We start from the raw sequence: 16,416 nt of genomic DNA on the forward strand, positions 1-16,416 counted from the left end.
TTTTTTTCTTTCAAAAAATTAGAGAAAATGGAGGGAAACCCATTCCCAGGCCTTCATATCTCTAGTCTCACCCACTCACCCCTCTTCCAATTCATTTCCTTTCTCTTCCTCACACATCTGTTTCATTTTCATTTCAAAGCATACAAACTTGTTCAGTTCTTCCACTCTTCTTGGCTTTAGCCATCTCTTTCTTCCCTTTAGTCTTTCCATGCTTCCTTTTAGCCCTTTGGTCCACATATGAAGAGGATTCATTATCTTCTTCTTCCTCAGTGTGTCTCAGCTGGATTAGTCTTAAATCCGATTTAGATCCTGCTTGAATCTCCAGCTGTATTTTGGTTCTAGCAGCTCCTGTAGGGGTTGAAAACCTCAATGCATGTTAAAGCAATTATTCTGAAAAGGTAGATAGCAATGGGCTGTGGTGAGCATCCAGGCCATTGTCAAGAGTTGGCATTGCTGGGCACTTGCTAGGGCCCACAACCATGCAGCCCTCCCCTGAAAATACAGTTGCTGCCTATTTATCTCTCTAAGCATGCCAACAGTTACCAAAGACAGGAGTAGAGATGGGGGAGAAATTCAATTCAGTTCACATTTACAGGTGAACCTATCAAATTTGCACGTTCCGAAACAATATGAGAACAGAAACACAGCCATCCATCAAAATTCACGCTTATACGAATTTTGCAATGCAGTTCTCCAGCCAAGTAATGTGTACAAAAATGTATGTTAGAGGAAATTTGCATAAAAATTTCATGAAATATATATTCATGAAAATAACATACAAAAATGCATTATATTAGGGGAAACTGCATACTAAAGTATGTACGTTAGTCAAAACTGCATACAAAAATGTGTTTATTAGGAGAAATTTGCACTAAAACGTTAATGAATTTAAAAAATCAATTTGGAAATTGCTGCAGAAATGTGGAGAACTGAATTTAAGACTGGAAAAATGAGAAACTGAAAGGACCGAAACTGACAGATCTTTCCATCCCTAGTCAGGAGATCCTCCTCCTCTTGTCTTGTACTCTCCTTCTGGGTGGTCCAGAGGAGGAGGGGGACAAGCAAATAAAAAGCAGTGAAGGTGGCTTGGAGGAGATGGGCCTGCTCATGAAGGGAAGCGTCTCCCAAAACCTGGAGCTGGCACTTGTGAGCATTGGGTATAGTTTACCAGGCTGATAATGCAGCTGTCCATTTACCACATGGAAAGTGCAACAAAACATTTCTCCAGAAGAATTTCTCCTAAACATATTTACTTAAAAACACATCTTATTGATTTATATGGTACTCGCTGCCAAATCAGATGAATGCTGGCAACAGTTTCCCCCTTTAATGAGGCTTCTTATTCACTTTAAGATGACCGATATTTTCCCAGTATTTTATTCTTCAGTGATAAGAAGAGGCTGCATTTATGAAAGGTACTTTTATTAACTATTTGACACTTTCCTTCCTGCAAAGAATTTAAAAAACTGACGTGACATGGGAGTGAAGTGGGATGGGACATGGGCAAAGAAGTTGAGGAGAACATGGGAGTCATATGCGGACCATGGTGCTGGACCCAAACAAAGGCAAAAATGTTACTATACAAAAGAACAGTAACAGTCTATGTATTCAGTTTGATTAGGAGGGAAATTTGTAATAAGTACTGTACCTGGTTTCACAGCAAGTTTGAGTTCACATTCTCCAAAACACTTGTGTAGGTATGTTTCTCCTAAGAGCACAGTGCTGCACTGCTTCATGGTGAGACAGGTTTGATACCCTAAGCTAGATAGTTTGACATAAGAGCTGGGGGGGCATGATGTTTTTGTTGGACTGTGGTAAAACTCTTCTTTTAAGCCATAACCAAATGTTCTTGATGTAATGTCAAGCCTTAGTCCTTGCTGCTATTAAAAAAAACAAGAAGAGATAAAATTTTGGATAGCCAGGAAAAGAAAAAGTAAAGAAATTCTGAGGTTGAGGTGTGGGGTTTTTTTCTTAAATGACACTTAGATTAGTCCACCAGATCAGTTAGAAAAGATCTTGATGTAGCTGAGATAAGTATACTGGCTGCCTTGACACATTTCCACAAAGGAATAGATTTAGCCGATGTTTTATTAACTGATAGGAAACATTTGTGAATTACTGGAACAGTACATATTTACTTAATATCTCAGTGGGGAAAAAGAACCTCCTGTGTATGTATTTACAAAGTAGTTATCAATTACCTTTTTGACATCATTTTCTGATGATTTAAAGCACTGATCTAAGATATCAAATCCAATCATTTCCGGCGGAACTGGGGTCATCTTAGCAGAATTTGGTTCATCCACATTTCTTGAAACAGCATAAAATTTAGTCCTGAAAGCAAAGGCATAAAACACTATGTTAAGTGATGTAATCAAATATACACAATACAGGATTATAATTTTCGGTCCAGTTCTTCTCATGTTTATCTAAACTTGAAGGAAGGACAGAGGTGATACTGAGAGCAATAGAGACAAAAACTGGTAGTGTGATTCAGTAATCTGGTTGCAGAGAGAGTTAGCCAACCTTTCCAAAGGATACTCCACGCATCATGATGTTGTACATACATCCCTGGTTGCTCTTGGATTCCACAGTAGTGAGAATTGCATTTTGATCTGTAGCCACTATAGAGTTTATTGGGTCTGAACCTGAAGTCCTTACTTAGGCAAAATCTTCATCTACTTTATTGCCTTGGTAAGGACTGCAAGATCAGGTCCACCAAATAGAAATTGCCTGTAAAAGTAAATACGGTAGATTTTTAGAAACCGCAGAGAGCATGGTGAATAAAAAGAAAAAGTGACCCTGCACACTTCCTGAAATATTTACTGCATCAAAACAAGAGAGATAATTTTTGCAAAAATGCAAGTCAGTGCCAATTGCTACAATTGTGATATAGCTACTGTACCTTACAGCCAGTAACTCTGTCTCCTGTTGGACTGGGGTGATTTCAAATTTAAATATTTCCTCTTTCATGTCTATTTTGGCATCAAATTTCACTGGAATGTTTGCATGGAATTTTGCATGGAATTCAAGACCAGTCTGGAAATGTGGTGTGTTGATTCCCATCACTGCTACCATATGAGTATATAGACTGAAAATGAAGGAAATATCAACTTAGATAATTATGTAAGTTATTTCCTCACAATCATATTACAAAATATAGAATCTCATTTAACATGCAACATACAGAATGAGGGAATCTGACAGCAAATGTAAGTACAAGGGGCAGTTAGCAATACCAACCTAGGAGCAATGTCACTATTTTTTGTCACATTATGCTGATGATGAATTTCAATGGCTGGTGACTTTCATCCTTCATGGAGAAGACTTACTTAAAAAACAAAACAAATGGCCCAGTGATTCAGTTCAATGATGTTGTATTTTACTGAAGTCACACCAAATATGAGTCACATGGTATCAAATGAAAGGTATTGTTACTACAAAATGTAATGGAAAATGGAAGTGGACTGCCTTCAAGTTGATCCCGACTTATGGTGACCCTATGAATAGGGTTTTCATGGTAAGCGTTATTCAGAGATGGTTTACCATTGCCTTCCTCTGAGGCTGAGAGGCAGTGACTGGCCCAGGGTCACCCAGTGAGCTTCATGGCTATGTAGGGATTCAAACCCTGATCTCCCAGGTTGTAGTCAACCACCTTAACCACTACACCACACTGGCTCTCACAAAATGTAATATTGGGTAAGAAATTGTTTTTTGTCCAATAAATGTGAAAAAGCAGGATTACTGAGTTCAAAACATACCTTTCTTCTGTTACCGTTAAGGAGAAGTGCTATTAGACATTTTTTTCCCCTACATATGTTGACAGATTATATTGTCAGCATTTCAGAGCTTGGAAGTAATTTGTTGACATGTTAAACTGCATGCCTTAACCTATGCTCAACTTGTATATTTGTAAATAAACTCAAAATATTCCAGAAACACTGTCTCTCATCATTACTCCTTCCAAAGAAAGCTAAATCCAGATAAGCTCTGCCTTGTGGAACTTTTTGCTGCTTGAGGAAGTGGAAGTGCATAAAGGTATTCTTTAAAAAAAACATACAATGCAATTCTCTAGATTTGCAAACTGAAAGCCCTGGGTGCTACGCCTCCTCCCCTCAACTTTAAAAAAGTGTCTGGGCCTTGCAAGTCACAATAGTGTGACTCATATTTCCTGTCTGTTTTCTATCTATCCTTCAAATCAAAGATACAAGACCAATGCTAGTTGGGCACCACCAAACCCCAGTTTGGACTATGAATGCAATTTCTTTCTAATTTTGCCATTCATCGGATCATGAAGCAATCCTAATTTAATAGCAGCAATCATGCATACCTTGAGTTAACATCAGCACTAATGCGTATGCTGGCTTTAAGCAACTGGTCGGGTCTGAAGTCATTAGTCAACGGGGGAGATATCTGCCCATTAACTGCAGGAAGTAAAAAAGTAATTAATTGTCAAAATGTATGAAGCAAAAAAGGAACTTCAGAAATGGCTTTAGTGTTAACAGTTTATATACTTTCATTTTCACAAATGTATATAAAGTTTACTAAGCATTAGGGATGGGCAGATCTCCAGTCTCATTTTTTTAATCTGAAGTTAATTTCACCATATTTTTGCATCAGTTTGCATATATATATAAGCATTTTAGCACACATTTCTCAGCATTTTAATTAAGGTGAGAAATTTGATTCAGTTTGTATTTCAAGCCAAATCTGTGAAATTCGCACAATATGAGAACCAAAACACAGCCATCCTTTGACATTTGCACTTATTCAAATGTTGTGATGCAGTTGTGGTGTAGTGGTTAGAGTGTTGGATTAGAGCCTGGGAGACAAGGTTTCAAATCCCCATTCAGCCATGAAGCACACTGGATGACCTTGGGCCAGACACTGCCTCTCAGTTTAACCTACCTCACAGGGTAGGTTAAATTAGGAGGGGAAGAACCGTGTATGCTAGTTTGAGCTCCTTGAAGAAAAAGTGGAATATAAATGCAATAATAAATAAAGTTCACCAACCAAACATGGCTTGCAAAAATGAATATGTTAGGGGAAAGTGTGCATAAAATGCATATATGAGTGAAAGGAACATACAAATACGCATTATATGAAGAGAAACTGCTTGCAAAAAATGTCAGAACTCCCTACAAAATGTATTTACTTGGAGAAATTCACACTAAAATGCTGGCGAATTTTCATGAGGATTTTCATCACTGTTAGTGCACAATTTTCCCAAATATGTATTTCCCTAAAATAGCATTTTGTGTATTTCACAACTGAATTCATTTTTATGCACACTTTCCCCTAATAGGCACATTTGTGTACATATTACTTGGTTGGAGAACTGCATTGCAAAATCAGAAGAAATGTAAATTTTGAAGGATGGCTCCTTTTTGCTTCACATACTATTTCTGGACGCATGAATTAGGTTGGTTCACATTCAAATGTGAACTGAGCTGAATTTCTCCCCCATCCCTTCTAAGCACTAAGAAAGCTAAGGTGGTGTGGGCCTGCATCAATGCTCACCTTGGGCTACAACATCTAACACACTGGTGGTATATAAGCCGAATTCCAGTGGGAAGCCTATACATGTAGGCACAGTGTGTCGAAGTTCTCCTGCCAATATGGGCTGAGTCCATCTTCCTGTTATGTCTTTTTGGAACAGAGTGATAAGCTTCTCTGCTGGTTGGGTCACTAGCTAAGCAAGGTCAAAGATACAATCATGTTTAGTAAACAATCAAGAAGAATACTTTCCTATACTTCAGAGTGACAGAAGCAGGCATACCTTCTTGGCCTTTTCAAAGAGTTCTTTGTCAATGAGAGCAAAGGCAATTTCATGACTAAATAATTTCAGATATGTGGACACCAAAGGCTTTTCTGAAGGGAGTTCCTTCCATCCCTTGAGCTGGGAAGAAAGAAGGCATTTATTATTATTATTATTATTATTATTATTATTATTGCTGCTTTTTTGGTAAAACAATGGGGTGCCAATATTCATATCTTGATACAAGTGTCAAGGGTGCCAGCATAAAATGGCTGCCATGGGTAGCAAAAGAAGAGATGCTGATACTTCATACCAGTGAGTAGTGTAAAAAAAAGCCCTGATTATTAGCAATGTCAGGTTTCATTTAGTGTCAGTTTACCTTTAATTTTGCTAAAATTATATAGCTGAACCATACCCCTTCAGTTTCCTTTGAGCCAAGGGTGGGGAACTGCAGACCTGGGAGCCAAATGCAGCGCCCAGGCCTCTCTATCCAGCCCTTGGGACTCCCCCTAGGCCATGACTCCTCCTCAGGCCAAACACCTCCCTGGCTCTGCATCATACCTGCCTCCATTTCTTTTGTGGGCTGGAATTTGTCCTCTTGCTTGTCTGGATGAAGAAATTATTTATAGAAATCTCTGACTGAACTATAGAATCCTGTACAAGGTAAGAGCCATGTCCACTGTCCCACTCAACACTGGCATGCAGTCCCTGGAAGGTAACCCTCAAGGGAACACAGCCCTTGGGCTGTAAAAGGTTCCCCACTCCTGCTTTACATAATCCTAGCATATTTAGGCATATTTAGCAAAGTATTTCAACAAAACATTTAACAAATGATAAACGGGGCATTCTATGATTGCAGAATTTGAAATTTTAAATGTCAAATCTTCCTGAGGTGGAAAGGTTCTACGTAGCATACCTGTTTTTTGATATTTTGTATTTTGAACAGAACACTTCACATAGTTACTCTCTTTATTGCAAAAGCACCCACAAGCCCGATATGTATATATAGATTGTGTGTGCGCATACACATGGTTAGTACCGATTAACTGACTCTCATTGTTAGGACACTTCCATATCGCTTCCATATTGTTTTACATACAGACAAGACACCATAGAAAAGTCTGAAAACAGGATGTTTGCATCTCCTTTAATGTGGGAAACCTGAATTGTACTCTCCAATGCTTAAGGTACTTCTTTACAGTGCATAATTAAACTATGGAATTTGCTCCCGCAAGAGACAGTGTTGGCCACCAACTTGGACTGCTTTAAAAGAGGATTAGGGAAATTCATAGAGGCTTCCAGTCATGATGGCTGTGTTCTACCTCTGCTGTTGGAATACCAGTTGCTGGGAATTGCAGATGAGGAGAGTGCTGTTGTGCTCAGGTTCTACTTGTTAGCTTTGGCATCTGGTTGGCCACTGTGAAAACAAGATGCTGGACTAGATGGGCCTCTGGCCTTATCCAGCAGGGCTTTTCTTGTGTTAAAAAGCTGAACAGTAGGGCTTTGCACAGACCCTCCGATCTGTTCTGTGGCTCCGATATGGGGGGGGGGGTCACGCCAAGCCAATTTGGGTCAACCCAGGGGCCACCCAGCCCTCCTCGGAACCAATTCCAAGTTAGTTCAGGGGGCAGGGCTAATGTTTAATGAGGGCAAAAACCCTCATTAAACATACTGCTGTTGTGTCTCCTTCCCCCTCCCAACTGAGAGTGGGGGTTAATTCTGCAGGGCACTGCTTAACAAGCAGCTTTCCTGCAGCACTGCACCCTGCAGGATTGATGCCTCTGCTCTACAGCTGTTCAGCAGAGGCATCAATCCTGCGGGGCGTCAAGCAGGAAGCAGAGTCACAGCATTGGGTGTACCTTCTCCCAGAAAGACACAGCAGGTAGGTCTTAGCATTTTTCCAGGTTTTCTTGCCTGATGCCCTGCCCCCTGACAGCCCCAGATTGCTCTGGGCCATCCAACCCAACCCACAACAATCCGTGGCTATCTCATCCTGACTCATCTGACACCCAGATCTCTCTAAATAGGCCCAATTTGGCTTCGGCCTCAACCACATCTAATGCACAGCCCTTCTAAACAGCTCTTATTTGCTACCCATGTAGTCTAAAACACACTGAAACAAAGTATGAAAATGAGACATTTTGGCATCCAACGATGAAAACATGTGATAGTAGAGATCAAGCCAAGATATTTATGGGATACAATATTTGGCTGTGGAAACATCACTGTTCCTTCAACTACTTGTCAGGTTTCATTGGAGGTGGAGTAGTTTCCAGTAGCAACTGGCAAAATGCAAGTGGCATTTAGATAAACATGAGGCAGTAGTCATGCCCTTCCTACCAAATGCTCCAATGGGGAGTTATGCTGGAAAAGCAATGAAGTGGCAGGCCATAATTCTGATTAAAAAAATACCATAATTCAAACAAAAAGGTAAGCACACGTACCAGTTTCCCAAGCACCTTAATTTTTTTGTATGTCGAATACTCCTGAAATGGCATATCTTGTCTTTTGAAGATATCAGCGAGGCCTTCCAGCTGGAAAGCAAACTATGTAAAAGAAATAAGCTTTAGGTGCAAAACTATCAAGCACACAATAACTGAAGAACTGAAAATGAAGAAAGGTTATTTAGTAAATCTTTGTAAGGAAAAGGCCTTGAAAAAACTAAGCAGGGCAGAGAAGAAAGCAGAGCAAGTCCATCAAGCATAAAAATTCACTTGATGTAGCTTCTATTCAACACTCCTTGCACTAAAGCAGTTTTGAACTCACTATGCCCGTGATTTCTGACAAACATCAAAATGACTGTATTGGGAATAACAGGGAGTAAGACAGATGGCAAGAAACCAGTGACGTTGGGACCTTCCTACACAGTGTCTTTCCATTCTGCATAATAGTATTCCTCTGGTTATGATAAACTGACGATTCTTGTCCCTGGAGAGCTATATGGTCGGTGGATAAGGACAGGTGAGAGCTTAGAGTGCAACAGCACCAAAGCATCTTATCTTGAGGCAACAAAGTATGGCCAAAATTATACTTAAGTGAACACCATGAAGAAATGCAAGTACTAAACCAGAAGAGGCATGAAAATTCTTTACAAGTTAGCAAAAAGTTACTAATTAGCATTTCTGACCATTGGCTGTAGTAACTCGGGCTGATGGGATTTGTAAACTAAAACATCTGGAGGACACTAGGTTTTGGGGGGAGGCTGGCTGATTTATATGGTTTTGATTTAAGTCATCGTTTGATGCTCAGTGACCCTTTGCTTATGTTGCTTTAATAATACTTTCTGGAGCAAGTATTTGGGATTTTTACCAATGAAACCTCATTGGGGGAAGAAAGCCTCATTGGAACAGGGCATCTTGAAGCTTGAGTGTTAATTTTTTTTTAAATCGGCAATGTTGATCTAATGAAAAGCAAAAAATTTATTCTAAAATTATAGTTAAAAAAAAGATATTATACACTTGTTATAATACTCTCCAATGTTAAATACTTACCTCTACAATATCCATTGCTGAGGTGGCAGAGTAGCCTCTAATCTTGGCAATGACTGATGGAAATAGAGTGTTTGGATTGTTCATTAAGTAGATTCTTCCAATTGCACCAGCTCTGTAATCCGCTGTAGTAGGAATTTTTAAAATAAATAATAACTCTTTGTTGCACATTTGGGATTAATTGAATATATGGTCGGTTTATCAGCTGTGCTGAACTTTGTAACTTTATCAATATTTCAAATAAAGAGAAAGGAATCCAAGGCAAGCAAAAGTCCACTTAAGAATACATTTTGTATCAGACCTGAATGGACTTGCAAAGTAAGAGTTGGCCTTTGCTTCTTTGCAGGCTGATTTTGCAATTATATGTGGAGCATGGCACTGGAAGAAAGTGTAACACACATGCCCTTTCCGTTCCAATTCTTTATACAGTACACTTGTTCACAAGAGTACCCTCCATGTGTCTGTCTGTCTGTCATCATAAAGTATTATTCACAAATACTCTCCCTAAGACAGTGAGAGGAGTTCTGTGAACTGACCATAAATGTTTTCATAGCCAAATGAGACTAACTGAGGTGGTATACAATTTGTGTCTATACAATTTCAGATGGCAGGTGGCTGCTCCCATGATCGAATGCTGATTCATTCACAAAATTCCTTCCACAGAGACAAGTAAATATCAGAGAGAAGGATTCTGAGCTGCCATCTCTTTGATATGCTCATTGGCAAATTACATAGGAAGCTAGGTCATATCAAGTAATCTGGCTCAGTATTGTCTACCCCGACAAGAAGAAACTGTCCAGGGTTTCAGACAAGAGTTTCTCCCAGTCTACCTGGAGATGCTGGGGATTGAACCTGGAGCCTTCTGCATGAAAAGCAGAAGCTCTGTCTCTGAGCTATGGCCCATCCCCTTGGAATCTTTATTGCAGGCTGGAACATTCTGTCATGTGGGCCTCCGCCTGGAGGCTGATGACACAGGTTTATAACCTATCCGGACATTTATGTATTTGTTTGTTTGTTTGTTTATCACTATTTCTACATTTATATTCCACCTTTCCTCCAAGGAGCTCAAGGTGGCATACACATAGGGTTCTCCCTCTCCCAATTTTATCCTCCCAACAATCCTGTAAGGTAGGTTAGGGCGAGAGACAGTGACTGGCCCAGCATTACCCAATGAGCTTCATGGCCAAGCGGGATTTGAACCCTGGTCTCCCAGGTCCCAGTCCAACACTTTAACCACTGATATTTGGTCCTCCACACAAGTAACCTACGATGCCTAGAGATCCATACCGTTATTACTATAATCTGGAGGCACAGTATTTTATTAGCTTAAAGACATTTAAGTTTAATTTATTTATTTGCCACTTCTCCACAGTGAACTGTACCCAAAGCAGTTCACACCAAACATCAGCTTATGGTCAAAATATAAAGCATCTGGTGGTAGCGGGAAACAAAACGCAATTTGTACAAAACTCATCAATAAATTCAAATAAGACAAAATAATTCAACCAACCTAGATAAAAATTCAATATTGCAAAAACAATTCTAGACTTAACACATAAGTACAGAGCAAAATTAAAATGAATTGATGAAAGATAATAATAATTTATCTGGGGCACAATAATTGATCTGGGACACAAGCTATCGAAGTTGCACTTGCTGATATGTGTCAATGTGCATGGTGCTTTACAAAGTATAAGACAGGGATGGGAAACCTGTGCTTCCCTCCCCAGATGTTGGACTTCAGCTCCCCGCATCCCTGGCCAGCATGGTCAATGGTCAAGGATAATTCAAGTTGCAGTCCAGCAACATCTGGAGGGCCATAGAGATTTCTCATCACTGGTATTAGAGTCCCAGCCTCAAGGAGCTTACAGTTCAAAAGCTGCCATAGGGTAGATAACAAAGGAAGAGGAGAGAGATGAAGGCAGAGTACACTAGGGAAGAACATGCATTGATTTGAGGTATGTCAAATTTGAGGAGACCTTCAGACAACTGAGGTGATGCAGTTGGAAGGGCAAAGGGCACGGCCAGAGAAATTTTGGGACATGTGCAGGGATGGGCAAATGTGTCCATTTCAAGTTCTCTCCTTTTCCCAATCTTAAATTCACTTCTTCACATCAGTTTGCAATTTTAAAAAAAGTACTCATGAAAATTCACCAGTATTTTAGTGCAAATTTCCCCAAATACACACATTTTTTCAAAGCAATGTCCCTTAATATTGTACATTTTTGTATGTCATTTTCAGGAATATATATGCATTTTATGCATGTTTTATTATAGTATATGCATTTTTGTGCACATTAGTTGGCTGGAAAGCTGCATTGCAAAATTCAGAGAAGTGCAAGTGTCAAAGAATGCCTGCATTTCAGTTCTTGCATTGTTTTGGAAAGTACAAATTAAGTAGGTTCATCTTTAAATGTGATCATAATCAAATTTCTTCCTCATTCCTAGAGATGAGAGATTTTTTTTGGGGGGGGGAGGTTATGGAAAATGTTCAAAGTAAGGACAAAGAGTTTATGTTGGATATAGGTATGGACAGGAAGCCTATATGAGGAAGGAGTGCTGGCTCTTAGCCAGACGTTCCCACCCCAGTGTGTGCCTTCCCTCTTCACCACAGTCAGCAACATTGACATGGGAACTTGGCACATGAGCCTCCACTCCTTATGAGGTCCCCATTTAATATATTACCAAACCAGAATGGTAATACAAAGACTGGATTTCATATAGCCACAACAATTTACAGGACTAGAAAGCCAGCTAAAGAAATCCTGCAAGCAAGCCCATTACTTACGGTAGTAACCATCAATGTGGATCACCCTGCTGTAGCGAAAGCTCATCCTCTCTAGCCTGGGACTGAGTAGCATAATGGCAGTTCTGCAAGCTGTAGACCTATAGGGCAGCAGTGAAACAATGCCAAAGGGAGCTCAATATCCTATTTAAATCATAATGAAGACACTGCAGTAGACTAAGAAACTTCCAAAGGGATGTTTACTTCTTTGAAGAAGGGAATCAAAACCTTTCATTTTTTTTTTTAAAGACCCTAGTGCAGTTTAAATGTTCTCCAGCCACACGGGGTCTGCTTATCTATGAGTAGCTGCTGTGCAGATAGAAAAACATTTGTAGAGCCCAACCACATGGGTTGGACTGACTAGGTAGGAGAAGGGATGCAGGAACCTTTTTTCTGTTGAGGGCTGAATTCCCTCGGGGGATAACCTGTCAAGGGCCACATGTTGGCAGGGGAAGAGTAAAAAAATATATAGGGCCAACCCTTCCCCCCCTCTTCTTCCTCTCCAACAAGCAGGATGCTGGTGGGAGGAACAGATTGCCCTTACCAGAAGTCTGAACCAATTGCTTGCAGAGGGCTTTTGAAATTGGCCTAAGAGGGCTGCAGCACAGTCTTGACGCTGTGCTGGTTGCTGGATCAATTCCTAAGGCTCTTTGTTTTTGGTTCTTCCACTACTTACAGATCGTCGAGCTGTGGAATCTTGCCCCTGGCCAGTACCTTCATGTGGGAATAGGCAAAGGTGGCAACCTGTAAATTGCTCTCCCGTTGCACCACACTGGCAAAAGCCGTCACTAGAGGGAAAGCAGGCTTGGTTTCAAAGAAAACAACGCAGGCCACTATCCGGATTTTGGGTGCAAGAGAGCGATTCACAAAGATCTGAAAGAGAATCTTCTGTATCTGGAGAGAAAAAGTACAATCCCATGAGTTATATGATGACTTATATACAGACATATGGAGCTGCCTTCTATGACAAATTAAATCATTCGTCTATTTCAGTTGCAGTCCTAGACACACTGGAGAATAGGGATGGGGGAATCTGTCAGTTTTGGTGCCGCTGTTTCTCATTTTTCTGATCTCCACATTTCTGCATCAGATGTGATTTTTTTTAAGTCTAAATGAAAATTCATCAGTGTTTTATAATTTCTCCTAATGTACTCATTTTGAATGACATTTTGCCTAATATGCACAGTTTGCAACATAGTTTCCCCTAAATAATGCATTTCTGAATGTTATTGTCATTAATATATGCCTTTGCATGCACGCTTTACCCCAGTACATACATTTTTGTATGCATTATGTAGCAGGAGAATTGTATTGCAAAATTCAGAAAATAGCAAATTTCAAAGGATGACTGTATTCAGTTTGCATATTGTTTTGGAAAGTGCAAATTAGGCAAGGTCACCTTTAAATGCAAACAATCAAATTTCTTCCCTATCCCTACTACAGAATGTGCCCAATTGAACACTTACTTTCTGCACCAAAGCATGAACGTCAACACTAAAGATGTTACCTCTCAACTCCTGTTGCATATATTTGATTTGTGAGAGTCACAGTGAACATTTACAGGCTACCTCAACCATCATGAAGTTCTCACAGGGATTGTCCCAAAATTACAGCCTCTTAATTCATTCCGGTTTTGGATTTGTTAAGGGCAGTTAAAAGTGAGGGTCATCTCTCCTCCTTTGTAGCCACCAGGTCTTTCATCGGAGGGTATTTGAGCATGGTTAAAGTAGGTTTTTGTGGGGTAGGGCTATGAGCTTAGCTCTGGCACCAAAAACAAATTCCTGGGCCAAGCATGTGCTCATGTGGTGCCCTATTTGTTATGTGTCATCATTTATTTGCTTAAAACTGATCTGCCTTACTTCTGCAGCTTTTTTCCTTGCAATTTTCCTCAAGGCTAGCACTGCATCAATATGGACTCTTCCTGGCAAAGCATTAGCAGCAAGGGAAAATTCTGGCAGGAACTTCTTGATGTAGTTGATGCTGGCTGCTTCTCCTGCATTGCCAATGGCTTTCAAGGCCAACACCATGTCTTCCTCGTGTGTTGTGTTAGCTGCACCATTTGCAAGATCGTGAAGAGGCTGAAAACAGAACAAATATCTAATGTTATTAAATCAATTACTGAGCTTTTCTAGAAATCCAGTTATGACATTTGCATATGCTGAATGAAAAGTCACTAAAGAACCACAGAAGAACCTGCATGGAATGGAGAGAGGCTCCATCTTTGCCTGAGGCAACAAAATCCCTTGGTCCAGCCCTGTGAGGTAGTAGGAGTGCCTGCTATTTGCCTCCACTTATGCTGTTTCTGTATATTGGTAAATAAAGCAAATTTAATTTTCTAGTACCCTTTCATCCAAAGCAGATTCAGCATGGTAACAGTGCCCCTGGAATTTCTCCATGCTTGGGGGAAAGGAGAGCATGCAACAGTATTGACAACCTCTATGAGTGTAGCCAAGATGAGCAGGCAAAATTATACAGAGATATATGCATAGTGCTTTTTGAAGTGGTAGCATATCTGTTAAAACTCTGTAGACCTGCTATTGACTCAAAGCCACAATAATGACATTAACCAAGCTAATTCCCACAGTCAGAGACACACATTTGCAGGCAGTTTTTTGAACACTTTAGGAAATGTAGTGGCAGCTGGTAGCTCTATGTTGGTGGGGCAGTGGAATGTGATCCAGGTTTTAGTCTGAACTTGCAAGGAGCTTTCCAAAGTACTTCACACCCAGGGCAGATTTCACTGCTCCATTTACATGGAGCCACTGAAGAAATGTGGACACTATTTTGTTACCTGAAGAATTTCAGTAGGGCAAGGGGAAGAGACCAGACAGTGTCTGTTTATCATGGAACCATATGCCAAGTAAGCAAGGTTGTGAAGCACTAAAGATTTCTGAACTCCAGGGCTGGTCATCAGATCCTGCAGAAGTTAAAATGAAATCAATGTAACTTTGAAATTTGCTAGAATCATTGGTTTGTTTAAAGTATTTCTGATCCACTTTTCCCAGTCCTGATGGAGATTTACAAAAATAAATACTTTAATAAGACCTATACAGAACTATATGTTGAAACAATACACATACACACACACACACACACACACACACACCATTTTACTACTTCTGCTTGCCCTCACTGACTTGACCTCATTTGCCCATACAACCACTTAGTTTGATTGACAAGATCACATGGGGTGCAATCACCAACAATGTTATAATGCTTTATCTGACATGATGGCATTGTGGACTCCATAAATGAAATCACCTGGGTCATCGCTACCAATTGTATCAAAATGGCAGCATGGGCAAGTAAGGGCAAAAACGAAGTCAGAAAACTGTGCTGTGAAGAAATATTACCCACACTACATGGGAACAAAAGGGTGACACACAGCATTGAAACAATGTTAATATTTTCAATAATTTGTTCAGGGCTATTGAGTGTAAATGTTAACATCTTCAACATATTCAAACATTTATGGACCAACTCCACCACCACCTTTTTTTAGTGTAGAAATGACGCAGAGCTTGGAAAAGTTACTTTTTTGATCTACAACTCCCATCAGCCCCAGCCAGCATGGCCACAGGATTGGGCTGATGGGAGTTGTAGTTCAAAAAAGTAACTTTTCCAAGCTCTAAAATGACTGAAAGTGTAATTTAGGTTTTTACTGATGGTATAATTTTTTTTAAAAAAAGCTTTGTACTGTTATTATCTGAAAAGAAAGTAAGGCTACATACACACTGTACATTTTTCCATTATTATTCCACTTTAAATAGTCATGACTTCCCCCAAAGTATGCTGGCAATTGTAGTTTGTGAAGGGTGCTGAGAGTTGTTAGGAGACCTCTGTTCCCCTCACAGCGCTACAATTCCCAGAGTCCCCTGGGAAGAGAGATTGATATTAAGCCACTCTGAGAATTGTAGCTCTCTGAGGAGAATAGGAGCCTCCTAACAGCTCTCAGACCTCTTCACAAACCACACTTCTTAAGATTCTTTGGGGGAAGCCATAAGTATTTAAAGTGGAATAATAGTGGAATAAATGTCTGGTGTGAATGAGGCCTAAAAGGCTGCTCTCAAACTTCCTCCCCCTTAAGGAAGTGAGTAACATAAAACAGTGTACTCACTGCTGCTTCCTTTAAGATAAGGCCATTGGTTTTTGTTAAATGAAAGGCCAAAGTAAGAGTTACAGTTGACTCCAAGAAACTGAGATCCTCGTTGTGAATTCTTTGCTTCAGGAACATAAATGTATCAGTTGTTCCTGCTGCACCAACTGCACTCAGTAGCCAGGATCTGTAGAGAGGAGTGACAGTTTGTTATCTTCTGTTTCATATGACTAGCAGGACAAACATCATCACCTGGCATCCATAGGCAGCTACCTGGTGCCCTAGCAGG

At 40.1% G+C, this 16,416-nt stretch overlaps 1 protein-coding gene across 6 annotated transcripts in view; it reads right to left on the reverse strand.

Annotated features, from left to right (window-relative positions):
* Nucleotides 1–16,416, reverse strand: part of LOC133387834 (vitellogenin-2-like) — a 49,151-nt gene that overhangs the window by 12,806 nt on the left and 19,929 nt on the right. For 5 of the 6 annotated variants that reach the window (XM_061633489.1, XM_061633490.1, XM_061633492.1 and 2 more), the window contains 14 exons: nt 16,149–16,314; nt 14,823–14,948; nt 13,891–14,109; nt 12,708–12,925; nt 12,035–12,132; nt 9,250–9,371; nt 8,203–8,304; nt 5,780–5,899; nt 5,521–5,692; nt 4,331–4,424; nt 2,906–3,091; nt 2,202–2,334; nt 1,649–1,880; nt 149–348 (listed from right to left, as the gene is read on the reverse strand). In XM_061633489.1, the coding sequence (XP_061489473.1) occupies nt 149–348; nt 1,649–1,880; nt 2,202–2,334; nt 2,906–3,091; nt 4,331–4,424; nt 5,521–5,692; nt 5,780–5,899; nt 8,203–8,304; nt 9,250–9,371; nt 12,035–12,132; nt 12,708–12,925; nt 13,891–14,109; nt 14,823–14,948; nt 16,149–16,314 (2,188 nt within the window). The remainder of the gene's footprint in view (nt 1–148; nt 349–1,648; nt 1,881–2,201; nt 2,335–2,905; nt 3,092–4,330; nt 4,425–5,520; nt 5,693–5,779; nt 5,900–8,202; nt 8,305–9,249; nt 9,372–12,034; nt 12,133–12,707; nt 12,926–13,890; nt 14,110–14,822; nt 14,949–16,148; nt 16,315–16,416) is intronic. The other variant, XM_061633491.1, reaches the window with a different exon arrangement.

This window comes from Rhineura floridana, chromosome 6 (assembly GCF_030035675.1).
Source record: "Rhineura floridana isolate rRhiFlo1 chromosome 6, rRhiFlo1.hap2, whole genome shotgun sequence".
Lineage (NCBI taxonomy): Eukaryota > Metazoa > Chordata > Lepidosauria > Squamata > Rhineuridae > Rhineura > Rhineura floridana.